Source organism: Dermacentor andersoni, chromosome 4 (assembly GCF_023375885.2).
Source record: "Dermacentor andersoni chromosome 4, qqDerAnde1_hic_scaffold, whole genome shotgun sequence".
NCBI classification, from domain to species: Eukaryota; Metazoa; Arthropoda; class Arachnida; order Ixodida; family Ixodidae; genus Dermacentor; species Dermacentor andersoni.
The window spans coordinates 22,224,614-22,251,694 of NC_092817.1; the positions used below are offsets into that span (position 1 = coordinate 22,224,614).

At 47.9% G+C, this 27,081-nt stretch overlaps 1 protein-coding gene across 1 annotated transcript; it reads left to right on the plus strand.

Annotated features, from left to right (window-relative positions):
• The first annotated feature begins 3,643 nt into the window (after positions 1–3,643).
• Positions 3,644–25,504, plus strand: LOC140217082 (neprilysin-1-like). Its single transcript, XM_072287499.1, has 8 exons — positions 3,644–4,183; positions 4,632–4,853; positions 6,248–6,507; positions 9,657–9,968; positions 12,893–13,104; positions 14,072–14,408; positions 21,196–21,501; positions 25,366–25,504. Exons 1-8 carry the CDS (start codon positions 3,644–3,646, stop codon positions 25,502–25,504), a joined length of 2,328 nt encoding a protein of 775 aa, XP_072143600.1.
• The last annotated feature ends 1,577 nt before the right edge of the window (positions 25,505–27,081 follow it).

Genomic DNA, 27,081 nt, shown 5'->3' on the forward strand with positions numbered 1-27,081 from the left:
AATGTCAGAACTTTTTTAGCGCCTCGAAGGCTGTGTTGATTCAGTCTCCGTGTTCTACAACACAGGTGGCAGCCATTTCGTCAGTGTTGAAGAGGCGTGCTTATTGTGGTCTTCATTGTCTACTGCATAGATAGCAACACTTTGCCAGCACTCAAAGGCCGTACTTTTGGAATGGCATGCTTTTTGTGCCTTTTTGGCAGATTTGGAGCGATGGCGTCACACATGAGTAGCGCATGCAAAAGAAGGCCGCTGATTGACTCTGACAGAACGTGGCATACCCTATCACTGGTAGATATTTATTCCCACTTGAATGCACACACCCTCATCTGTACCACACAACATGTCTCCCGCCATGGTGTTACGCTTACATCACCACCAATAAAACAATGAAGAAGTGAGAGTGAAAGCGATGCACTGGAATTTTGTTCTTCGAGCGAAGGGGATGATGACAGTCTTCTCGTTGCTTCTACTGAAAGAGATGATTTGGAAACAAAGACAACATAGACTTAGCCCGAAAGTGATGTAGTGTTTTAATGCCTAAAACATTAAGCAAATTGGTTGAAAAAGCTTTAGAAGGGTTTTCGATGTAGTGAAGTTTGAAAATAAGCCATGAAAAAAAGGAAGATAAGGTCACTTTTGGTCAAAAGAAAGCGCTTAAGAGGTTAATCACGTCACCAAAGCTTCATTGTTTTGTTGGTGGTGATGTAAGCGTAACACCATGGCGGGAGATATGTTGTGTGGTACAGATGAGGGTGTGTGCATTCAAGTGGGAATAAATATATAAATATAAATATAATAAATATAAATAAAAGTGGGAACTGATGGGGTATGCCACCTTTACAATCACTTTGGTTTTTTACGCTGATTGACAAGGTTTATAAACAGTGGTGCTTTGCCTTTGCTTTTCGAAACAAGTTCCAGCCGTCCAGTAAGCCTAGCTGATCTACCGTACTGTCATGACATGATGAATTGCATGCAGAGTTTCAATTGTTATAGTGAATAAATACTCGAATCTAAACGATCAGAGCATGCCATCTGCTTAATAAGCAGCTCTTTACCTTATCAGAGCTGGCGAATAACTTCGTCATTGTCGCCCACAACTTTGGTTGGTTGGTGAGCAGCACAAATAAAGAGGCTTTTACAAGCATTTGCTTATTTATTTGTCGTAGTATGGACTAAAGTTTAGAGCACAGCTCTTAGGCGGCTGTTCCTGCGTTGAGTGTCAGCATCCCTCGGCGTAAACGAGCGAACGAGCACAGCAAAGGATGAAAGAGCGAACGCAAAGTGCAGCGGCGATGAAAGACGGCAAGAGTGAAGAGAGCACGAGGAAGGTTTCAGCGGAAGCATAAGAAAGAAAGTGGAGTGCTGCACGAGATGTGCTCCACGGCAGTGACCAGGCATGCGGCGAGCACGTCCACTGACACCATATATGGAAACAAAGCACTAGCGTGGGCTTCAGACCCACTGCGCATGCGCTACTTTGCCTGCACTGCCGCCGCTAGAGAGTGCGCTCCACACGAGCTACACGTTCCTGTGTTCATGCTTTCTTTCTGAACAATGAGCGATGCAACTGGTGGAAATGCTTTGTCTGCCACTGCTGCTAAATGAGCTACCCAAGCAGAGGCTCAGCACTGCCTTTGAGACGACCCTGTCATTCAGAATCAAGTTCTTTGCCACAATATATAGCGGATTCAAAACTCCTAAAAGCTGCTCTCAAAATTCGCATTATGGAGTATCGTAATCGTCAGTGAATTTGTTCACAGCTTGAATTTGAGAGGCTGCTTTCTGGCTCTCTACTGTCTTGAAGCGACTATAAAAACATTATCATAATGTAGTCAGCCAACAGAACACTTTGGTTTTATCAGTTCACTTAAAACTGGTGATAGTGTGTGAAACCGAAAAGCTGGAGTGTTTCTCTTCCTCAACAATGTCTTCTATGAGCCATATCGTGACATGAGTCACATTTATAGCCGCAGAATAAATCTGGAACATGTGTCTCCCGACTGGTTTTGTCTGCCTGGGGGACGATCCTACCGTATCCGCTGATCTCAGCAGAGGCAGGCCAATCTTGGTTCTCGATCTACCATTGGACATGGCCCACACTTCCAATCTGTTATTACAACATTCTTGCTTCATAACAGAAGAGCTAAAATGTTTGCCTCATGAGCACCCTAAACAGGGTGTTTAAATTCACCATTAACTAACATCTGCTAGGGCTAGCAGGTGGACCAGTGCAAAGTGCAAATAAATTATTCTCTTATGATGTCTTATACTACAGTGCATTAGCACTGAAGAAAACGGCCCCCACCTGACGCATGCCCGCCAGCAGCGCAGGTGGACATGCGTCATCTGGGCCTGTTTTCTTGTTTTCACTCTATGTGTATAAGGTGCAGGAAAGCGAAAAAAAAACCTAATGTTCAGATGCTCCTTGCTGGAATTTGGGCACCTCACGGCGTAGTCCTGGCCATGTGCGATTTAATTTGTAATGCAAAATGATTGCTACGGTAATCTCACGTTTGCGCTTCCTTCCCCCCCCCCCCCCCCTGATAGCAATTTTATGGACCCTCCAGGCAAATTTCCGTCGTCGGTGTCACCGCGATGTTCCGTAAAAAGTTGAAGTGCGATGACATTGTGGCCGCGCGTGCCGTATGCATAAGTGGGATCGAAAGCTTGCGAGGGCATGGTTGATAGGTATAGTGGCTTGATGTGGCAGTATCGTTTCGCACTCGCTAGGGAGGAAGGTGGGGAAGGTGCGTGCCCTATTCTCACGCGCGCAAGTGGGGGGTGGGGGGGAGGGAGGGGGGTGAAGGTTAGTCTGCATCTCTCCTTCTACTCCAGCTGCCGTGGCTGAGCGGGGCTGCGCACATCTTGGAGGCAATCTGAGCTTGGTTCAAAGCCCATAGCCGACCCTATACAGCTGACGGTTTCAAATGAGCTGTGTTCTTGCGCGCCCGCCTAGTTCGCGTTGAAGTGAGAGACAGCACGAAGAGGAATACACTCGCCACTGCTGCTGTTCATCACGTCGGAATTCTGACAGTGAGTGTCTGTGGTCATCGAGTGAGATGGGTCCATGTTTGCCAGTGCATGCGCGACGTGCTTGTTAATTTAGTTAGTAAGTGAATGTTTACAGCAGTTTATTCAATTGATAAAATGTCTAACGTTACTTCGTATAGTTGTCTAACAATTTGCTGTCGCAATCAATGCTTCGCCTGTCGAGCGACACTATGACTTCTTTGAATTTCTCCTGCAAATTCTCAGCTCTATATTCTTCATCGTCTAGTAATTCTGGTTTCTCTTCTGTTTCTTTTCTTTACCTCTTCTTTTTCCAGCTTTCTGTTGTTTTTTCTCTTAGTAGACTGACTGCTAAACAAGACTTTATATATATGTTTACTTATCTCTACCCTTTAGTAAACATTCATATAAATAAAATATATACATTTTAGCTTTAATATTATCATTCTAATTATTATCTCCCCTTCCCTCACCTCTCTCTCTCTTTTTTTTTTTTTCTTTCTTTACCGTCCGCTTGTTGGCTAACTGAATCCCTCACTTTGGGTATGTGCCATTGTCTGGAACAATCTTCGTCATTATAGGAGAGCTACAGCGAAACTGAGGAACCCAACCAGCTCAGGGTTGGCGCAATATGTCGACGGCAGGCCGAACGAGTCGCTCGACGAGCGGCACGTCCCGGTCGCGTCCGCGCTCGCTGGTCGACCCCGCCGTCGGCCCCACGCTGGCCTCGGCGTTGCGTTCGGCCGCCGACATGTCGAGCCCGATGCCTCCTGGGGCCTCGAGCACCGTCCTCCTGCGCGGCCGGCAGTTGAGGGCCGGCACGGGTCGCGCGTCCCAGCTGACCGGGGCCTCGGTGGGTGGCGACCTGATGGGCGACGACGACACGACCGCCGGCGGCATCAACGCCGTCGAGCTCCTGCTCATGGGGGGTGACGGGTGGTCCCTGCTCATCGGGCTCGCCGTTTGGCTCTGCGGTTTCGTGCTGCTCGCCTTCGTCGTGTCGCTCGTGTACCCGCAGGCGCCACACACCCCGTGCAGTCAGCCCGCCTGCCTGCGGCTGGACAGCGTCGTGGCGAGCTCCGTGAGCTCGCGCCGCCACCCTTGCGACGACTTCTTCGCGTACGTCTGCCCGGCGACCGAGACGGACCGCAGGGCGAGGGTTATGCTCCGGGTAGGCCACGCACTCCGCAGTTGAGTAGACGATCGAAGTGCGCTGTTGCCTGCGGCAGTGCGGCTTTTAAGAGCATATGCACGAGAATATACCGCTGCACATGTTGATGGCATCCTCCTAGCGTGTCCCTTTGTCGACGCACCTGTAGCTGTTAGTCCTCCGCCTGCCATTTCAATGTATTATTTTCAAAGTAAATCTCACTTAATTTAGTTATGTTTGGTGCAGTTCGATTAGCGCGGGCTTTATGCCATTTTCTGCTGTCCACAGTAATTGCATAAAGCTAAACGCGCCCAGTTCCTTCCTTTCGACTGGAATACCGAGTCTTGACTCCCGGCGGACGATCGCGGAGGTCACGCGCTTGGCCAAAGAACGAGCCTAAGTTACAGACAAATAAGCAATTAACTAAACCCGAGGACCCTCAGCTATTGTTCGCGCATGCGGTGTTCAGGAGAACGAGTTCAACGCTGTCGTGGAGCATGCGCTCTCGGAGGAGTCGAAGTTCCACGGCCTGGGCAAGCTACGCGACGATTGTCTCCGCTATCGGAGCACTGGCTCCGTGCGCACCAAAGACATCCTACATCTCTTACACCATCACATGGGCCTCCCTGGATGGCCTCTCTCTACTCCTGCCAACTTAACACCCCAGCAGCTCTTCGAACTCATCGCGCAGGTGCGATCTTTGTCGCTGCAAGCGTGGTATATAAGAGACACCTGGGAACACTACAGGCTTAAAAGGAAGCTTTAGCTCGGGTGCTCCTATCTAAATACATGTAAAAGGAGAATTCGTTTTTCTCGGCAACCACAGCACCAAATTTGACGGGGTTTGTTGCATTTAAAAGTATCTTAATAGTAAACTTAATATCTAGTGACTGTTGGTTTCGAATTTTCGATTTAGGTCGTCAATTTTTTACTAAAAATTGGCAAAAATCGCAAATTTTCAGAAAACGAAACTATTACGTTTACAACTCTGTAACTCAGCAAGAATAGGTGATATCGCAATTCTGTGAATTGTACTTAATAGCACATCTAAAGCGGACAAATTTGACATCTTATACATGAATCTCAAAAAATTTATTAATATGTAATTACAACTTTTGCAGAACCCCCGTAAACAACGTAACAAACTCACGTAAGATGTAAAATGACATATGAAATTTGTCCGCTTTGAGTGATCTAATGGATGCCGTTTACAGAACCGCGATATCTGTTCTTGATGCAGAGCTATTAGTTTGTAAACTTCGTGCTTCTATTTTTTTCAAACTTCTGAAATTTTGTAAATCTCTTTAACAAAATGCAAGCCCTAAATCAAAATTCCGCTTCCAACAGTCACTAGAATTTAACTTTCTCTCTCAACAGCAACAAATTTCATTAAAATCGGTCCAGGGATTATCTCAGAAAAACGTTTTTGCGTTTTTACATGTATTTGAATAGGCCGCGTCGGAGTTGGGCCCGAGCTAAAGCTTCCTCTTAAGCAGTCGCTAATCATTTGGTGCGCTTTTTACTTCACTGCGGTAAGCCGCGCTAAATAATATTCAAACCGTCTGCTTCAAACAAGCAATGGGCAACCGACAGATGACCAGAAAGATGACAAATTGTATTGACCTATGAGCAGTGGCGTATCAACGGGGAGGGAGGTAACAGAAGACCTATGGGCCCCGGGTGCCAGACGACCCAGCTACACCACTGCCTATGAGCACAGAAATTATTACACAAAGTTTATGGTGCTTATTTACAAAGGAAGAAGATATCGTGAACAGGTTCAGTTCAGTTCGGGGATATTACATAAGTGAGGTACAACAAAATTGGTACAAAAGAAGACAAATTTACACACAGCTTTGCTCAGAATAGTTCAGTTGTGACTCGTATAAAGGCAGCAGACGTGAAAGTGATGAAAGCTATGTCAGAAGTCAAGGCGTCACTATCTGTCGCAGCTCGGGCAAATGACGAGGCTTAAAATGTCGATGTTCGGCATATATACATATGCCACTCGGTGTTCTCGTGTGCCTTCGAGATTTTCGCGCGAGCTTACGTGCGAAACGCGCTCTGCCCAAGTTCGCGATACAGGCGGGAGCGTTCGTGCAGTTGGACTTCAAGTACCGCGTCGGAGCTTGGGCGCGGCTGCGCATGGACAGCGACGGTGGTCGTGAAATGCGGACGTTCCTCGACCCGCCGTCCGTGCTACCGCAGTGGTTCGAGGACGAGGAGGCTCTGGAGCGCTACGTCACCCAGGCGCTGGCCATGTTTGGCGCTTCGGCCGACGCCGCTCGCATAATCGTTAGGCTGGAGAGTTCCATCCACGACCTCAACGTCGGCTCCGAAAGAAGGTAGCTGTGTATAAGCCCGAACGCGTACAGCGTCCCTGCAGGGGGCAGATACGCCACGCAGATACAACGCCGATTCGACTGCACGGGGAAGTGTCGTGGGGGTCCGACACCCCGCGATATTGTGGCTGCGGCGACGTGCCGCTCGCACAAATAAACTTAAATGTATGTCATTGTATGTACGTGTAAACATATGTGCTTATACTATCATGTCCGCGATGTCCCTGATTTACAAACAAAAATAAGATTAGTGGAAATCTTTCAAAATCACACTGGCCTCCGCAAAACCCTCCCGGAAAATATTTCCTGGGTACGGCCCTGCTTGCTGGTGATTTGCACGAATAGACTTATTTCCGCGGTCTGCAGGGCCTCGTTTATTGAGGGCCGTGCAGGCTACGATGCGTCAAATTCTGCGGTTCCGTGTCGTAAATATACCTACCGCAGTTTTAGGCAATGATGATCGCTACAAGAACGTATTCGTAAATCCAATGTAAAAATATACCTACCGCAGTTTTAGGCAATGATGATCGCTACAAAAACGTATTCGTAAATCCAATGCAATTGTATTGGATTTACGAATACGTTTTTGTAGCGATCATCATTGCCTAAAACTGCGGTAGGTATATTTACGACACGCTATCGCCTGTAAAACGGAGGGGTCTTCTCCTCAGAAGGACATTTGGTGCGGGGAAGCCAGCTTTGACGATTGCCTTACAAGCGAGGTGCAGGTGCGTGCGTACACCTCGGTTCCGCGTAAAGATTGCCGAGTAAAAATTTAGTTGCATCGTTTCGACACGAATACGCGTGAAATGCAGATATGCTCAACCTGGGTAACCCTTGTAGCGACTTAAATAGTGGCACTAAAAGAAAAATGTTGTTGAGAGCATGAGAGCAAAAATTTGTATTTTTTTGAAGAATCTTCAAGAATGATGTTTACAGCTCTAACTCGGCTATGAAAATAGATACCGCATTTACTTAAACAGCGTCTGTTTGAATGCCCAAAGAAGGCAAAAATTGCTGCATCGCGCGTGCTCCAAAGCACCGCCACCTAAAGCATTTTTCACAACTATAACATGTGCGAGTGAAACCGCTTAAAATGGACGAAAAGACAGCTCGTACGGCTCCCACCGGCGGCAAGCTGTTTTTTTTTTTTTCGTCCACTTGCATTTTCCTTTACCTTATCATTTCTCCATCTAAAATAAAATAAATAATTTCCGCTGTGCTTTCCTTGGCTTCGTTATCTGTTGGCTTCATGAATTCTTGTGACTCACAAAAAATCGGGCTCCTCAGTTCCCCTCCATTTCCTCGTTCATCGCGTATGAGAAGTATCGATTGATTATTGGATGTTATTCGCGCAAGGACCAGGTGTGGCCCAAGAGCGCCAAGGCTATAGTAATGAGCTGTTAATGTGCATGAAATGTGAATTTCCAAAAGTAGGTGTAACACGGCTGTATAGAAGCCTGAAAACATCTAAAGTGCGTAATATTTATTTATTTATTTATTTATTTATTTTTGTATAGCGCGTGCTATACAAAAACATATTTAGTATAGCAGCAGCCTCCGGTGAGAGGATCTCTTGTCTTTATGACTGGCAAGGTGCCAACATCGTGTAAAAGATTCAAAGTGGCGTTACTGTCAAAAAAACTGTTTTTTGGCAACGTACGAGAAGTATTTTATGTAAGTTACTCCGGTGTCGCACGGTCACTTTAGATCGCGAACTTGCTACGATCGCGGTCGAGCCAATTGATCGCGATAGCGCGCTGTCGACCATGTAGTTCTGGGAGTTGCAGATTATCAGCGGATGATGATAGCCCACAATGACAAACGAAATAATATTTTCTTTAAGAAGAATGGAAAGTATTATATTACAATTTTTTGCTGCATATTAGACACAGTTGACAAGTTGTTTTAACCCACTCTATAGTGTGCTAGAGCTCTCCCAAACCAAAGATGCCCAGAGTCGATCCGGACCGTTGTTGGACCGTGTAGCAGTGGTCGTTGTTGATCGTGATAAAGAAATGCGAAACGGATCGGGACTGATCGCGATCAGAAGAGACGGTGTGACACTAGTATAAATATCGACCACAGTCTAGGTTCCATGCGTGTTTCTCGTTCACCGGTGTAAGTTTCGAAGCTTATTCTCTTTCCAACTATTTAAATTTTGTTTGTCTGATTTATTTATTTATTTATTTATTTATTTATTTATTTATTTATTTATTGTGTTTAACATTCCCAATTCATTTCTGAAATCCAGACTACCTTGTTAATAACAATATTTTATCTAACTTATCAACAGCCTCCGCATTACGCACGCGTAATGTAGTCAAAATCAGTTATCCGGCCACTTCTAGGTTATGCCTGTGTGGTATAGAAATTATATAAGGAATCAGACACCATGAAGTTGGAAATGGTCCTAGAAATGCTATCATGTTCATCTACCGTCGTTATGATAAGGTTTTTTTTTCCGTCTTCTAAACTTACAGAGTTAAATCTGACTATACTCTCGGCATCCGTCGCAACCTAGAATCCCTAAAGCTCTTGCACTCATTGATTACCTCATCGAACTCATCTTCCCTTAGTACATGCATAAAATTTGCGGAACCTTCCTCACCATCTTAATATTATATCCTACCGGTCACAAACTGATGCGTTTAAATATAGTTTTTTTTTCCTTTAACCATTGAATATCGGAACTCGCTGCCTGGCGCCATTCGTTCTCTTCCATTGGACTATTTCTTGCTTAAACATGAATGTTGTGTATATATATATATATATATATATATATATATATATATATATATATATATATATATATATATATATATATATTTATTTATTTATTTATTTATTTATTTATTGTTTATAATTTTCGCTCTCGTGCTGCTTATATTTACACTTTTTGTGTGCTATAAAACCGTATCATTCCCCACTCCTGCCATAGCCCTAACGGGGCTGCAGCATGTAAAAATAAATAAATAAAAAGACCTCGTACTCTCCGGATTTATTTTGACTACATGTGGATCTTTAACACTCTCTCAAAGCTCGGTGCACTTAACATTCCGCCCCACTCGTAACGCGGCCGCCGCTGCCGGTAACCGAATCGCGCCGACCAACCGGAACTTGTGTGGCGTCCTTGACCATGCGGCGTGCAGGTACTCGTTCCTGTCCGTGGAAGCAGCGGCGCTGGCACTGGAAGGCATTCTGCCGGCGTCTCATTGGATCGACGTGTTGTCCACGCGTACCGGACTGCCCAGGACGACGCCCATGGCCTTCCACGAGGGGCTCTTCCAGCTGCTCAAGCTGCTGCTGACGTCGTGTCCGAACGCCTTCCTCTACCTCGGCTACCGAAGCCTGTCCATGTTCGGGTTCGACGCGCACCACTCCGACTTTGCTGCGCAAGTGGACGCGCCGGCCATCTGGCTATCGCCCGATCAAAGGGTCGCTCACTGCCATCAGCTTTTGTGGTACGCACGTAGTACATGCGCATGAAAATGTATCTACTACGCATGTACTACGCATGCACTATGCATGTACTATGTACTATGAATGTACTATTCATATGCTACGTACTATGCATGAACATATGAATGTGCACATGCATATTCATATGAAGCCAATGAGGGCCTCCGACTCTGGCCTTGACGTGTAGCACACGAGAGTCTATCGGCCTGCCTCTAAGATCATGGCTTCGAGTGGCATTACACTCACAGGGCTAGTTTATAAGTACGCGCGGCATACATAAATACCCAAGAAAGAAGATGAGATGACAGTCAGTCGCCGTAGCTCGGTTGGTAGAACACCGCACGCGTCGTGCCGATGTCGTGGGTTGGGCTCCTACTGGCAGTGAGATATCGTATACCGACAGAGAATCGACCACAAACGTACTAGAACTTTGTCATATTTGCCCCAAGACCAACGGTGGCATGGCCGCCCTACCTAAGTTGGATTCAATATCCTGATTCCCGTGTGGATATCCTTTTGGGATTTCGAGCGGAGACGATTACATTGACCATTACAATTAGGGCAACGGCAGAGAAGCCAAGCCCCTTTATCACCTTGCTACAACTTAGGTACCCCGTTCTGAAACCAACTTCTCATTCCCTTCCGGCGGAGAAGACAGTTTCAATTATTCAACCAACCACTAAATCAATTAATCAATCTTTACTCATACTTTCATTTATGTTTTGCTTGTAATAGAAACATATAATTTTTGACAAACTTAACCATCATCTATAATTATGTATACAGCTTAACAATAAAGACATCAGTTTGTCTTGCTCTGTCCTTGGGTTCATTCTCTGTTGGCTTCGTATGTTTGCTAAAGATTGTACATCTCGGTATGGCCCGATTGCGCTCGCGCTTTATCTTATCCCATTTTCTTATCTCCCCTATTTTCAAGGAAGTACGAAACAATCTTCTGAAATTCCGCTTATATATAAAAGCTACCTGCTAATATCATGTTCGTCTGTGCTTGCCTGCGTTAGGATACGCGTATTTGCTTAATCGTGCTCCATGATTGGCTGACGCCAGCTACAATTAAGCAGTTTCCAATCTGGCGTCATATTAGTGTGAAACAGAAAGAACAGCAGAACAGCCTATCCTGGCTTGGTGGCAGCCATTAGTGGCTGTCAGTATATTAGTAGGAGTGTGTTATAGCATTAGTATCATTAGCTGCCAAGGCAAGGCAAACGATTAGAGGATGGCAGCATATTTACTTGGTAGGATGAAATCAGGAAAATTGCAGGCATATAGGCCTGAGTCAGCCGACTCAAGACAGGGCCATGCGATGGCTAGTAGTGGGCATATTACCTGCCATAGTAGTAACATGGTGACATGGCACCACTATGGAGTTATGTGGTACTAAGGCATGGCTATATATTGGCTCGATAGGCCTTCATCCTGCAGTGTATGGAGGAAATAAAAAGAGTAGGGAGTAGCATGACGTCAGGCAGATGGTCTCACCAAGTCGTCCTCTTCTGACGCCGCCACTACTTTACTTCAGAGCCCACCTGCGCTTTGACTCTTGGGAAATAGGCCTTCCTTGGTCGGCTCATATTTCAACGCATTGTTTGCAGTATAGCGTTCAGTGACGTCCTCATCACAATCAGTCCTCGCCACCAGCTCTGCGCTTCACTCTCCCCAATACCCTCTACGCACTCGTAGGCTATAAATTACTGCTTGCCTATCACTTGGTGGGGGCCTATTTCTCATGAGCTTTTTTCATATATCTTTTATGACTATGCTTAAAAATTGTCACGTGACGCTCCCTCCTATTCATATTTTTTTCCTTCCTATACACGCTGCAATGGGATAAAATATAATCGTGATGACTATAATGATTCGTCATCATCATCATCAGCCTATATTTATGTCTACTACAGGATGAAGGCCTTTCCCTGCGATCTCCAATTACCTGCCTTGCGTTGATTCCAACTTGAGCCTACACTAATTTCATCAGCCCACCTAACTTTCTGCCGTCCTCGACGGCTCTTCCCTTCCCATGGCACTCATTCTGTAATTCTAATGGTTCACCGGTTATCTACCCTGCGCATTACATCGGCTGCCCAGCTACATTTATTTTTCTCTTAATGTCACCTAGAATATCGGCTATCTCCGTTTGCTCTCTGATTCACACCGCTGCTTGCGCGGTCCTTAACTTGTTGTCGAGCTTCTTTGTTAACCTCCAAGTTTCTGCCCCATATGTTAACAGCGGTAGAATGCAATGACTGTACACTTTTCAACGACAGTGGTAATCTCCTAGTCAGGATTTGGTAATGGCTGCCGTGTGCACTCAACCCATTTTTATTCCGTAAATTTCCTTCTCATGGTCAGGGTCCCCTGTAGTTGACCTATAGATAAACTTACTCCTGCATAGAAACTAGAAGCTGACTAGTGATCCTGAATTCTTGTTGCTTTGCCAGGCTATTGAGCATTGCCTTTGTCTTCTGCATATTAATCTTCAACTCCGCTCTTACATTTTCTCGGTTAAGGACCTCAATGATATGTTGCAATTCGTCCCCAGTGTTGCTGAACAGGACAAGTCATCTGCAAACCGAAAGTTGCTTATATATTCGCCGTTGATCCTCACTACCAAGCCTTACCTGTCTAATAGACAAATACTTCTTCTAAACATGCAGTGAATAAGCATTGGAGAGACTGTGTCTCCTCGCCTTACCCCTTTCTTGATATGTTACGTTCTACTTGTGGAGAACCAAGTTAGCTCTCCAATCTTTGTAGATATTTCCCAAGATATTCGCGTATGCCGCCTGTGCTCTTTGACTACGCAATGCCTCTATGACGATAATGATATAGTGACCTTTTAAGATGAAGCCGTCGGGCTGTTGCGCTGCGGCGAAGGCCCCTGCAAGATCGCGCGCCTGCTTTGCAGGTCAGCCAACCCGGTTGCCCTCAACGCTGCGCTAGCGTTGCGAAAGCTGGCAGGTAGTGCGCAAGCCAAGGCAGCTCCGTTGAACGCGAGGGCCTTCTTGAACGTGGTCGCGAGTCAGCTGCCCGCACGCCTCATCGAACACTTCCGCATGGACCACGTGACCTTCACCGAGGCACGGAAGAAGCTCTCTGCTCTCAAGGTCTCGCTTCCCGGTACATGGACATACACAGGCAGTCTTTGTTTTATTGATTACATGCGCAAGGGGTGACTGGTAGGATTTAATTGACATCCCATTGCAACGCAAGGGCTGAGAGACTCCGCAGTGGGAGGCTCCGTTGTAATTTTGACCATCAGGGCTATTTAACGAGCACCCAGAGCACTGTAGACGAGCAGTTTATATGCCACAATTTCACCGTAGCCGGCAGTCAAACCGGTGACCTTGTAGACAGCAGCAGAACGCCATAGCCATCGTGCCATCGCGACGGATGCATCCCAGCTAACGGTATAGCCAAGCTGTTCAACGAAAAATAAGCTTGAAAAAACACGGTGCAAGGTACAATCTTAGGATCTACAGTGTTGGGTCAACAGACCTCCGATGATCGAGCATTGTAGACTTTATAATTGTATCTTGCATGTAGTGCGTTTTTCTTATTTTTTCTTAAGATCACGTTTTCCGTTGAACAGCTTGGCTTATAACGTTAGCTAGGACACACATTTGAAATATATCGCTATTGTTGTTGTGCACACAATACGCCCACTATGTTGACTTAGGTGAAGAAACAACTTCCGGGCTCACGCACCCGGATGGGCACTCGATCGGCCTCAAGAAAGCGCATGCCACGATCCAGACCAAGAATGTCCTTCGTTGGTTATAGCGGCGGAAATTTATGCACATGATGGTCCACATGTGGCGACATCTAACGATGCGACATAATTACAACGCGACTCCCAAGTTAGCATCACCTAAAGACTGAATGTGAGCTAAAGAAATAATGCAGCATAGGATTCTACAAAAAACGCTCCTTTACACCCTGCCACCTTCGTGAAGCGCAATATGCACTTCGCATTGCTATAGCTTTGAATAGCCACGTTGTGTAGCATGGGGCGCTCGGTTGGTCGGCGCCCACTGTTGCGGACGTTCTTGCGCTAACTAACCGCTGTGCACATACACGGGCGCAGGCGACTTGGCGTCCCTGAAGTCACTGACGCCGATGCTGGGCAACTCATCCGCGTGGCAACCAGGCCGGGCGACGCCGTTCCTGCTGAACGTGCTGTCGCTGCGCGCGTTGCCCACGTCGTTCCTGCTGGATGCGCTGACGCGACCCGTTGATTTGCACGAGAGTGAGGCGACGCCGTTCCTGGTCCCGCAGCGGCTCACCGAGCCCGTGCTACGGCCCCAGCTGAAGGCAGTGGCCGTGCCGCTGGGCGCCCTGACGCCACCGCTCTTCCACGAGAGCTTCCCGGTAGCCGTCAAGTTCGCAGGGCTCGGTCGCGCCTTCGTCGACGCCGCGCTCAGGTGAAGTTCACATGTGTGCATGCACTCGCACATACAGCTACCGCGGCGCAGCAAAGAGAGAGAGAGAGAGAAACCTTTATTGTATTAAGGGAGGGTTGAAGTCCTCCGAGCCCTTTCTCCAGCGCCACTGCGATCCGCGTGATGTATACCTGTGCCCGCCAGATCGTACGGCGCTGGAACCCAGGGTCCGGTTTTGACAGCGCGGCTTCCCAGAGGAAAAGAGTGTTTGGGAGTGTTAGGGCACGCCCAGGAAGAGCAATAAGGTTTGTGTGGGCGCTGCTAAGAGACAGGTGGGAGGGTACTGTATTCAGTGCACAGATGACCTAAAACACTTTCAGCGATCTCCCTGAGACTTGCGGTGGACTCAATTCAGTTAATTCAATTTATTTCTCCACTTCGAGTACTTCGGACTCAGCGATGGTGCTCCTTTTCCCTGTAGGCGCTGTCGAATGTAGTTCACGCGCTCAAAAGAGCCTGGTGGATTTTCTTGGTGGGCTCCCGCGTTCCTACATAAATACAAGAATCATGACCGCGGCGACCTCACGCCAACTCTACAAATACTATGGCAATCAGGCTGTCGAAATAATCTCTTGTGGCGACAGAATTCTCCAGGTGTGCGCGATGCTAAGAAACCGATATGCGCTTCCGAAAGAAAGAAAGAAAGAAAGAAAGAAAGAAAGAAAGAAAGAAAAAGAATTGGGGAACAGAATTGTTGGCGTGGACATGTATTGTCGACAGGGAGAATGATCAGGGTCTTTGCATGCGGAAAGGGTGATTCCTCTGCATGTGTATAAGCTCGGTGTACGTTTTGCTGGAAAAGAAGGCTCGGCAACATCTCACGTATACGGGTGATGACTCGGGATATTCGGTATGTCCACGAATGGTTTGTGTATCTCTTGTCATAATTACGCCAGGACTTCACTCTATAAGTGCGCCCACACGGTACAGTTTTAAATATTTGCTGAGACTGACATCGCTGGGTCCTTTTGCGTGTCCGTATGAGTTACAGAATTTGGCCACGCCGGCCGTGACCATACCATGTGCAGAGGTAACGCTGTGGATCGCAATGGGTACTTATACGCACACAGTGACGTTTGCGTCGGTATATCAGTCGTTTTGATCAACAATGCTCGTGCTGGGGTGCATCGGCTATGGGGGAGTACCCCAATTCACCGTGCTTTTCGTTTCGATGTTATGCTCGTCCCAGCGGCTGACGCCATTGGCGCCATCTTGTTTGCTTTCACGATTGACCGGTGCCCATTCTTTCGAGCAGTTCCTGTATACAAACATTTTGAACCCGGTTCCGATTCGTTTCACGTCCGCACACGGTATACAGCACGTGCATTCATGAGAGAGAGAGAGAGAGAGAGAGAGAGCGAGAGAGAAAATGATAAATGAGAGGTAGGGAGGTTAACCAGGACTGAGCCCGGTTGGCTACCCTACACTGGGGAAAGGGAAAGGGTAACGGAAAGATTAAAAGAAGAGAAAGTCCACTGGAGATATCAGTCGGTCACTCAGTCCGGATCACAGACGCTGACTCAATCCGGTCGCTTTCAAATATCGCAGCAGCGCTTTTGTGGCCTTTTGTAGCTGCGATATGCGAGGCCATGGTCCCAAGATCTTGTTCAAGGTGAACGGCCTTCCATCTAGTTGATTGAGAGCTGTGCAGAGGTCTTGCCTTTCATTTTCAAAGGATGGGCAGTAGCACAGTATGTGTTCTATGGTTTCCTCGACACCGCAGGCATTGCACTACGCTATCAGCCATTCCAATCAGAAATTCATAAGCATTGGTGAATGCGACGCCCAAACGTAAGCGGCACAGCACTGTTTCCTTATTTCGCGGAAGACCTGGTAACAGCCGCAGTTGCATAGAGGGATCGAGGGAATGCAATCGATGTTGAGTGAATTCAGGTGTGTGCCACTTCTCCAATGTCAAAGAGTGCGCTAGCTTGCCTAAGTGTTGGGCTGCGTCGGTCCGCGATAAAGGTATTGAAAGAAGGGTTGCTCCATCGTGTGCTTTTTTAGCAGCTTCGTCAGCGAGGTCGTTGTCGGAGATACCGCAATGACCAGGTAGCCACTGAAACACGACGTCGTGTCCTTTCGCTATCATACGATGGTGCATTTCTCGTATCTCCGACACTAGTTGCTCACACGACCCGCGACGAAGAGATGACAGAAGACATTGTAAGGCCGCCTTCGAATCGCAGAATATTGCCCACCGATTAGCGGGTTGGTTGTTAATGTAATCAACGGCACCTCGGAGGGCAACAAGCTCCGATCCGGTCGATGTTGTCATGTGAGAAATGTTGTATCGGATGCTAATTGATCGTGATGGTATAACCACTGCGTCGGTGGAGCTGGTCTGAGTGGAAGAGCCATCCGTGTATATGTGGACTCGATCAAAGTAGAGAGTGTGCAAACAATCCAGAGCTGCTTGCTTCAAGGCCAAGGTAGGCAGGTCGGTCTTTTTTCTTATCCCTGGAACCGTAAGACGCACTTGAGGTTGTTTTAAACACCATAAAGCTGAGGTTGAACGTGCTGAGGGTGTGAAACCCGATGGTAAGGAGGCACGATGGATGCTGACCTTGTTGGAGAAGGACGCCTGTGGTCGTCGTTCTGGCAGGCACGCAAGAGAGCTTGACTGCATCCGTGAGACATGACGAACATGGGCTCTAAGCGTTTCGGTGCTAATGTAAGTTGTGATCGGATGGTCTTGAGCGATTATAATGGTTCCTGCTGTTGAGGCGCTCCGCGGAAGGCCTAGGCAAACACGTAGTGCCTGCGCCTGCACGCTCTGAAGTTCTCGAAGATTTGACTTGCATGTTTTAGCAAGCACGGGGGAGCTATAGCGTAGGAATCCGATGAACAGTGCTCGATATAACTGTAGCATGGAGCCCACTGACGATCCCCATGTTTTGCCGGCGATGAACTTGAAGACGTGAACAATAGATGTGAGCTTCTTCTTTAAGTGGGCAACATGAGGGCTCCAAGTGAGGTCCCGGTCTACAATGACGCCCAAACACCGGTGATTTCTCTTGTAGGAGATAGGCTGACCATTGATGCATACTGGATAAGGAGTCATCGCTTTTCGCGTAAAAGCGACTAACGCACATTTTTCTGTTGAGATGGTAAGGCCTTGTGTGTGAAGGTAGTCAGATGCCTGTGTTGCTGCTTTCTGTAGCCGTGCGCGAACCTGCAGGCGAGTGACCGCTGATGTCCAGATGCAGATGTCGTCGGCGTAGATTGAAACACTCACTGTTTCCGGTAGGGATTCGGCCAGCCCAAGAAGCGCGAGGTTGAAAAGAATAGGGCTTAGAACACCGCCTTGGGGAACGCCTCGGCATGTGTAGTGGTCGGTAGTCGGACCATCTTCCGTACGTACGAACAAGGACCTTTGTGTCAAGTAGTTACTGACCCATCGATATACTCGCCCTCCTAGTTCAATTGTCAAAAGTGCGTCTAGAATGGTTTGATGGGAAACGTTGTCGTAAGCGCCTTTCACGTCAAGAAAGAGTGCTACTGATAATCGCTTCCGAGATTTTTGTTGTTCCACAGATGATACTAGATCGATGACACTGTCAATCGATGAACGACCGCGTCGAAATCCCGCCATAGAGTCAGGGTAAATTTTGTGGTGTTCAAGGTACCATTCGAGACGCATGAGGATCATACGTTCCATGAGGTTTCCGACGCAGCTGGCAAGAGTTAGAGGCCGATAGGATGCCAGTTCGAGCGGTGACTTTCCTGCTTTTAGAAGCGGTACCAGGCGGCTGCGTTTCCATTCCTGTGGGACGACACCATCTTGCCATGAACTATTAAAAAGGCTGAGCAGTTCTCTTCGTGCTTCTCTGCCTAGGTGGCGCAAAGCAGTATATGTTATGCCATCGGGCCCTGGTGAAGACGAACATCTGCACAGCGCCATAGCAGCTTCTAACTCTTCCATAGAGAATGGAGCGTCCATACTTTCATCTCGTGGGCCGGGGATGTTGCCTAGAGCCATGTCAGGGACTAAAACTGTGCCGCCGGCGACGTTCACACAAAATTCTTCTGCGACGTCTATCTCACGGCGGCTTTGATAGAGAGCAAGGGCGTTGAATGGGTGTCGTTGCTGGGGACTTGAGCAAAGACCCCGTAGGGTACGCCACACACGGGACAATGGCTTGCGGGGGTCTAGTGAGTGGCAAAAACATTTCCATCTTTGATCCGCTAGATTATCCATTCGGCGTTTGATCTTCTTTTGCATGCGCCGAGCTTCTCTGAGGTCAAGAATTGACTTCGTGCGCCTGTACCTCCTTTCAGCTCGGCGACGTAGTGCACGAAGCCTTTCCAATTCAATGTCATTCTCTGTACGCTTTGATGGATGTGTGAAGCAGCGTGTACAATCTTGCATAGCGTCTGCAATTGTGTCTTCTAATCTGCGTGTAATATGTGTCTTGCATGTGTCTTCTACGCGATCTTGAAAGAGTGACCAGTCGATTTGGCGAGAGGCAACCGGTAATGCGGCGTCTAGTCCATCGATTCTCACATAGGTCGGAATATGATCACTTCCATGGGTTTCAATATCAGTGAACCACTGCACGCTCAAAGTCAGGCAACGTGACACCAAATTCAAGTCAAGGCAGCTGCTGTACGTAGTTCCTCGCAGAAATGTCGGGCTTCCGTCATTTAGAAGACGCAGGTTGTGGCCTGATGCAAAGGATATTAGTGACCTGCCCCTCGAATTTATCCTGGAGCTTCCCCATATATGGTGGTGGGCATTGAAATCCCCTGTTATTATCCAAGGACCGGGAGTAGCAGCCATACTATCTTCCAGTCTTTTTCTATCAAATTGACTTGTTGGGGAAAGGTAGACGCCAATAAGAGTAAAAGACAGCTTCTTTTTTTTACAGTAACACAGACGTATTGGTTACGGTCGTGTGGCGCTACGTGTTGGGAAAAATACGTAAGGTCCTTGCGAATGTAAACCAGAACCTTACTACTACGGACACACATGTTTGAAACAAAAGATTCATATCCCGATAGTCTTATGGAGGCTGATAAGTTCGGTTCACAAATGACCAGTATAGGAAAATGGTTTTCAAATACGAACTGTCGAAAATTCGAAATACGGGACCTCAGGTCTCTCGCATTTCATTGGAATATGGAGGCACTTCTCACATCATCCCGGAACGATCGTTGTTGTTGTCGATGAGCCATGGTTCTGCTGTAGAAGTTCTCAAGCACTGCACTGCTGTAGAAGTTCTCAAGCAAGTTCTCAAGGCTCGCCAGAACCGGACTGATGGCATCCAGCACTTGCAATGCACTTCGAGCTGTTGGTGTCTGTAGCTTGTCCAGAAGAACACGAATAGCACTCACCAGAGAGCTGATCATAGCAACAATTTGTTGATCTTGGTCCGCCAATTTATCACGAACAGACGAAGTGTCCCCTGCTGTAGAAGTATCATTTCGCTCAGTAGGGGCATGTAGCCTCGGGAGTGCAGGCCACGCGTCAGCAGCCGTGCTGTTCGATGCACCTTTGTCCTTTGAGCTGACTGCATTTGGCCTGGGCGGAAGAGTGGGTGGTAATATACGTGTGTGGCGTTCTGCAGAGGCTTTGGAGGCTCTTGATCTACGTCGGCGACGTGATCGTCGTCGCTTAATAGATGCTGCTGCTTCTCGGTGAGACGAGTGGTCTCTAACCATTTTCTTCAATATTTGCATTTCCTTTCGAATCAAAGGGCATTCCTTCGAAGATGCATCGTGAGGGCCGCTGCAGTTTGTGCACTTCAGCACACTGGCCTCGCACGTGTTTGTGGTGTGGGGCCCAGTGCAGCGAGAACAGACGGTCGTGTTATTGCACACACTACTCACATGGCCAAGCTTCATGCACTTCCAGCACTGCAGCGGTTTTGGTATAAAGGGGCGTGTCGGAAGTGGCCCACTTTTACATGCGATGGGAGGGATTCGCCCTTAAATATGATCTTCACACACCGTGACGTGCCGAGACGAAACGCGTTTGTTATGATGGTGTTTTCCGTAGCTGGCTTGATTAAGATTGACAGATCGGTGTCGACAATGGTCTCGTCAACATCGTAAATTACGCCAGTACGGACTTGTTTGCCCAGTGGAATATAAGGGCGGACTTTCATCCCGCCAAGTTCCGTGACCTTGCGCAAGGAATCCAACGCAGCTGCGTGTTCTACGTCAATCGCTAGCACGTTCTTACGGGTGTTCACTCTGATGTCTTTGATTTCGTTTGGAACCAGCGCCTCTAGATGTGAAGACACGGCTTGCCTGTTGAGGCGTCTTAGGTTGTCAGTGACGAGAACTGGCGAGAACAGGATGGTGAGCTCCTCGGTATCACGCGAAGATCTCACGGTGGATTCACTCGAATTCGATGATGCGCTGAGAAATCTTCGCTTTGCTTTACGACTCCGCACCAGCTCGAAGGTGTCGTCACAAGAATCTTCACTGCTGACATAGTACTGCATAGTGTCGTCGCTGTCAGTGTCGCTCTCGGTGCCGTTGCGCTTCCTGGAGGCAGCCGCCGCGGGCACTGCCGAGTCCGGCGGACGCGCGTGAGGCTCCATCTCCGTCGCAGTTAAGGAGGAAATAGCAGTTCACTGGCAAAGTCTAAGAAATTCACAAAATGAGTAGAGCTGGAAGAGCCGGCGTTCTGCCCGAAAGACAGACACTTCGTCTTCTTCCATGAGAATGAACTTAGTCTCGAAGCGACAACACGAAGCGAAACTGAACAGAAGTGGTTGATAGTTAAACTTGGCGGACTACCTACGTGCGGCGTACGCAGAGCTGTCGGTCCCGAAGGGGAGTTCCGCGACCACGAAGGGCGGCCCGGCCCGTTCAGCTGGTGGTCCGAGAGGAGCCAGGAGTCCTTCCGCAACGCCACCCGCTGCCTCGGCCTGCCCGACTCCGAGGAGCTGTGGCGCGCCGCGGTGTCGGTGCGCGTGGCCTGGGACATCTTCAGCCTTCTGCGCCGGGCCGACGACGGAAGCACCCTCTCCACATTCGGCCTGCCTTTCGAGAACGACGTCGGCAGGCTCTTCTTCGTCGCCTACTGCTTCTTTCTCTGCGCCAAGGAGGACAGACCGCAGAGGCACGTCGCCCATCAGCATTTAAGCTACCCTTTTGCAGCGATAGTTAGTCGGCTATATAGTTAATCATTAGCTAATTAGTAGGCTGATTTCTTTCTTTCTTCCTTAGTCTGTTTGTCTGTTTAATTCCGAGGAGCGCTGCTTTGCGGCACATTAGTGAAGAAAAAATTAAAAAGAAAAGAAGAAAAAGGCAATTTGAGCTGCGATAAGTTTTGTCAGCCATCTTGTTTAGTGTATCGTTGCCTTGCTTGTGAATAACATTTGAATACATCTTTACACGTAATCCCTTCATTATTTCCGCCAAAGGGACAATATAAATGGTCTTCTTTGCTTTATTTTATTTATTTCTATTTATTTTTTTGCGACTGGCTAATACTGTGGTAAGCCATAAACATAAGTTCGGAGCCCCGTTTCTCCATTGCAGACTGATACCAGAGTCATTCCGCTACTAACAAAGGGGGCTCGATCTGGTCGACTATTGATGAGATGTGTCTTAGGACTGACAATAAGTGCAGCTGGTTTATTGAAAGATGCGCACTCGGGGCGTTCTGAATTCGCTGTCCTCAGACCATCCTCTTAAGTGTGCTTAAGAAACCTTGCGTGAGGCATTCCGTACTTAGCACACGTAGTCCTTAGGCGATGGCATATTGACACGTGAGCTTGTTTACCTTTTTCGGGTGAGCACTTTTCACCGTCTAACAAATGTCATCGCTCAGCGCGGGACGCGCCTGCATATATCGGAAGTTTCGGTAATGTTATCGATGGTTCTATCCGCTGTCTGTTGTCACCGAAGCTTGTGTAATCTGATGGCATGTATATGCAACGCGCATGTAGAACGTTCTACACAGAATGTAGAATGTTCTACACATGTATAACTTAGTGGCGGACACGCGGGCACCAGCGATTTCTCTAGAACGTTCGATGGCTCGTGTATAAAAGCCGACGCGTTTGACCGGCAGATCAGACTTTCGACGATCGCCGACTTTGTTCACCGCCATCGTTGTTCTTTGAGTGCAACTTGCTTTTGAGGGCATAAGTTCGCCCAATAAAACGCTAGTTTCGTCAATCACAGTTTTGCTGCCTTCTTCACCGTCACTATATTACGTGACAATATGTTCCCACGGTCGCGGCACGGCGCGTACAGGAGCCTCTCCTGCCGCCGTGGTGTAAACACCATCGGAGTTGCCGGGCCGTCGAGTTTTAATCCGTGACATGCACTGCAGGACTTCGAGGTCGTATGCGGGCTCCGCCTCTTGTGGTATAAAGGCCCGCCGCCGCCGCCGCCGCCGCCGCCGCAGCCGCCCGTATTCCCTGGTTCGCGCCTGCCGCGCGACCGTGTAAAGTGTTGACGAAGACACTATAGTCCGGCCACGCTGCCACGGTGGTCCAAAGGCGCACTTCCACAGGAACACCACGCCGGAGCCAGCTACGATTCATGTCGAATGTGGCTTTCCACTTGCAACTCTTTACGGAAGCTGGCGACGTTTGCACTTCCGCATGTGTGCATTGTAGGCAGCGTCGAGCGTCGCTTTGCCTGACACACGTCGTTAAACGTTTTGGAAAGCACGTGTACACTGGGTACAAGGGCAAAGGGCACAGCTCTGACCCGTTCAATTCCATGGCAGACGGCAGAGCACACGACAACGCGAAGAACACGCATATCAACCTGCACCTCCTTGTGCCATGATACATAGCACATTTATGGACCAAAAAGATTCCCGCGAGATATGACACGCGTGCTCTTAGCCCCGTGTGCCCGCTCCCTCCCCCAAGGCCTCACAAGGGTGAAGGAAGTCTCCTTGAGGAAGATATATGGGCTATATAGGACAGCCCTCACCGCTGCAGTCACCTGCAAGTGGAAGAGCTTCGTCAATGACGACGCCGCTCGCCCCAACTGTACGACCCTGGCACAGGACACCGATGTGTACCACCTGTTGTGGACTTGCCCAGGCACACGGCGGCGTATCCGGAACGCCTTGCTCAAACGGCCTGGCCTCCACAGTGACCGACATGCTGACTTCTGCAAGATGGCTGCTGTAATTGCAGAGCCTTACGGGAGTTCCTGCACGATTGCGTTCATATTTATAAGTTTCTTTTCCTAGTTTTTTTAATATGCCGTAAGGCAGCCCTCCTCTAAAAAAACAAAGAAAGAAAAATAAAAGGTGAGATATATACACAAGATACTTCAGCGAACACTTTTCAAAATTCTTAAACGTTGCCTTGGCAGATAGCACAATTCTTGTTCGTGAGGTGGTCTACTCCAAGCGGCGGACACTACTTGCACAAAAAAAAGAAATACATAATCGACTAATTAACAAAAAATCGCTGATTAACTTTTTAACTCATTACCTTATGGCCCATACTGCAATTTACAAATTCTAACCATGGAGTTCGCAAGGCGGATCCACTTGGAACGAATTCTCAGGATGGACCAGTTTCGAGACATTGATTCCCGAAATATTCGGAGAAATGCATTAGCGTTTCACTTGCTTTTGTGCTTGAATGCATAAAACGACGTTTTGTTAAGAAAGTAACTTGAACGCCAATACATTTCGCCGCAATGTTCGGGAATTAATATCTCGAAACTGGTGTCATGCTGAGAGTTCGTTCCAAGAGGATCCATCGCCTTGCGAACTCCACGGCTAGAATTTGTAAATTGCAAGATTGGTCATAAAGTAATTAGTTAAAACATAATTAGTGATTTCTTTAGTTAGCCGATTATGAATTTAAATTTTTTGTGCAAGTAATGACTGCCTCTTCGAATAGACCAACTCATGTGAGCTAGAATTGTGCTATCTGCTACAGGCAAGCTTTAAAAAATTTTGAAAGTGTTCGCTGAAGCACTCGATATGTTATAAGGCTAATATTAGCTCAGATTTAATGCAAAGGTCACCCTCGCCAAAAAAAAAAAAAAAAACGTGAGGGCGGCCATCTGGGAAAAGGAGAGCTAAGGATTAGAGGAAAACGATTAGAGAGATGGATTAAAAAGTTAAGGAAGGACGGGAAGGTTATAATCAGAGTATATCTCTGGTTCCCTCTTCCAAGTCATTTCTCTCACAGTTAATCCTCCTTTTAATCCTTTCGCGCTTACCAGCCACTATTGAAGGTGCATGTCCGTGAGACATCATGCAAACACTAACGCTGGAGCATAATTGGAACATAATTTTGCTATTTTTTCGGTTTTACAGAGGTAGGCAACGCAAGATATAGTCCGTCGTTCTAGTTTATTCAGTATCAAAACTGAACGCTCGAAGAGCAACGGAAGCAGAGTCTGCGGTATGTTACGCCGGAGGACAACGTCCTGTAAGGAAGTGTGCGTCATGTTTACAGTGACGGCGCGACAGGGCCATGACGACGTTGTGGAGGAGGGTCATTGTCCCTTGCCGGGTAAACTGAAATTCATAATACGGGCACGACGTCATGAAGAAGTGTTTGTGGGCACGTTAAAGAAACCCGGGTTGTCGAAGTTATTCTGCAGCCATACATGCAGCGTTCTTCATAACGCACGAGAAAATTTCGACACGTTAAACCCCACAATTTCAGTTGGAAATGTTGGATTGTTCTTAAAAAACGACTGCGTCCAAGATCGCAGTATAAGAAACATTGGGGGAAGTTCCTATTAGGAACTATCTCCAATGCTGTTGTTACGATAACCAAGTAATTTCCGCTAATTATTCTTCTTGCACTAATGCTTTTAGAGGCAAAGTATGTCCGCGTCCCCTTATGGTGGAATCCATCTGTAAAAACATTGTGTACAAGCATGAAATGCTTCTTCTAGAACTATATATACGCAAACGCTATTATGCCATGGACTGCAGGACCACTCCTGCGTGACGTAGTTTCGTATACTGTGCTTCCATGCGCAGGCCTTCCGCGAGGGACCTGTGCAACGTGCCTCTGAGGAATATGGCTGATTTCGCGAAGGCCTTCAACTGCAGCGCAACCTCCAACATGGCGTCGTCGCCGCGCTGCTTCGATCAGGACCGACCGTCGGGGGCGTGGTGATGCCGAGCGCTTTGGGCGTTTTTCTCATCTCGACGGCGTCGAGGTATTGTGACTGATCTGCGTGCCAACATAACTACACTGAGCGACCCGACATAGGAAACGGACAGCTCCCGATGGGGACTCATTTCGACACTGGTGCTTAGACAGGCGCTGTGAATGGTTTCAAAATGTTCATTTGTCGTGTCCCTTAGGCATTATTGATCGTTGTTACCATTACTGTTTTCTACGCCTCCTAATTGCACATTACGAGTGGAAATAAGGGGCCACTCTTGTTAAGTAATAAAACGTCATGACGTCAGCGGAACACTTCTACTATATTCGCGTGTGTTGAAGGTTATTTCCGGTCGATTGATTTAGAGCATATAGGAGTCAATAGCACTGAGCATAACTAAGTCATTTTCCGGTAAGTCATCTTCCAAGCGCGATGAAAACGAGGACCGAAACGAGAACATGACGTTTGCGCTACCTGACTTGAAACTTCTATTGTGGACCAATTACGAGCCACTCCAATTACGTGTGTATTACTACATATAGAGTAAGTGGTCAGCGACTGAGTGAGTGGGTGAATGTACGTGTGCTATACAACTATAGTCACTAGTTTAAAAAGCTTGGACATGGTTCTTGTAAATAAAAATGTGTTTCTCTTTCTCTCTTCAGGTGTGAGCAATGCTAAGTGCATGTAATAAATGGCGAATACCAAGACATGTTCTTTTTCTTTTTCGTCACACTGGCTACATGTCCTCGCAAATGAAACGTTGTTGCCTGACCATACGCATTTGCATATTTGCATATGCATTTGCGCCCGTCTATGCCGCATGGAAGTCATGCCCGCTTTTACGTGGTTACTGCCAAAAGCGTTGCGGATTTCCCTCATCCCTGTTACTGAGCGGGAACCGCACGGCGCAAACCTTTTTGCACCTGCGCATTGCTGAGCACAGGTGCGAGATCCGAGCTTCGCCATCCGCCTGCGGCCACGAAAGGAATGAAAAGAAAGCAAAAGCGCAGCGCCGGAATCTGGACCTCGACCACCTGCCCAGCGCCATCAGTCTTGCCACACGTGCTACTCGAGCTCTCGGCACGCCTATACGTAGCGCGTGCAGGAAGCGGAGCCTGAGCTCTGCAGCCGTCGTGGCATTGTCTCCTGGAACAAGAGATCTCGCAAGGAGCCAATGCAACCCGAGTGAACGGCCGCTCCGTGTGCTTCGAGACCGCCACGTAGGCGCTCGTTGCGGGATCGTTCTCCTTTTTTTTATTATTTTATTTTTAGTTGAAAGGAAAGGCGCTCTGTACAGTCTCGGGTGTCGCGTCGCAGGACCTCGAGCTCTGCGTGATGCGGCGTCGCGTGACTCTCGGTGCCGCCGTTGCCGACGATTGCGGCGCCGCTCGGGTGTCACGCGTTCCTGCTGCTTTCGGCTGTTTGCCGTTTGGTCAGCTGCAGCTGGCAGCGCAATGTACCCCGAACAGCAAAATTGTTGGGAGCATGGAGAGAGAGAGAGAAAGGTGGGGGGGGGGGAGATAGAAACCATCAGGGGAGGATATAGTCAAGGTAAAGCCATAGCTTCATATACTTGCTGAGA

Coding starts and splice junctions, on each gene's coding strand:
- LOC140217082 (XM_072287499.1), top strand. CDS start 3,644: ATGTCGACGGCAGGCCGAACGAGTCGCTCGACGAGCGGCACGTCCCGG. Junction 9,969..12,892: donor CACTGCCATCAGCTTTTGTG/GTACGCACGTAG, acceptor CCTGCTTTGCAG/GTCAGCCAACCCGGTTGCCC. Junction 21,502..25,365: donor AAGGAGGACAGACCGCAGAG/GCACGTCGCCCA, acceptor TTCCATGCGCAG/GCCTTCCGCGAGGGACCTGT.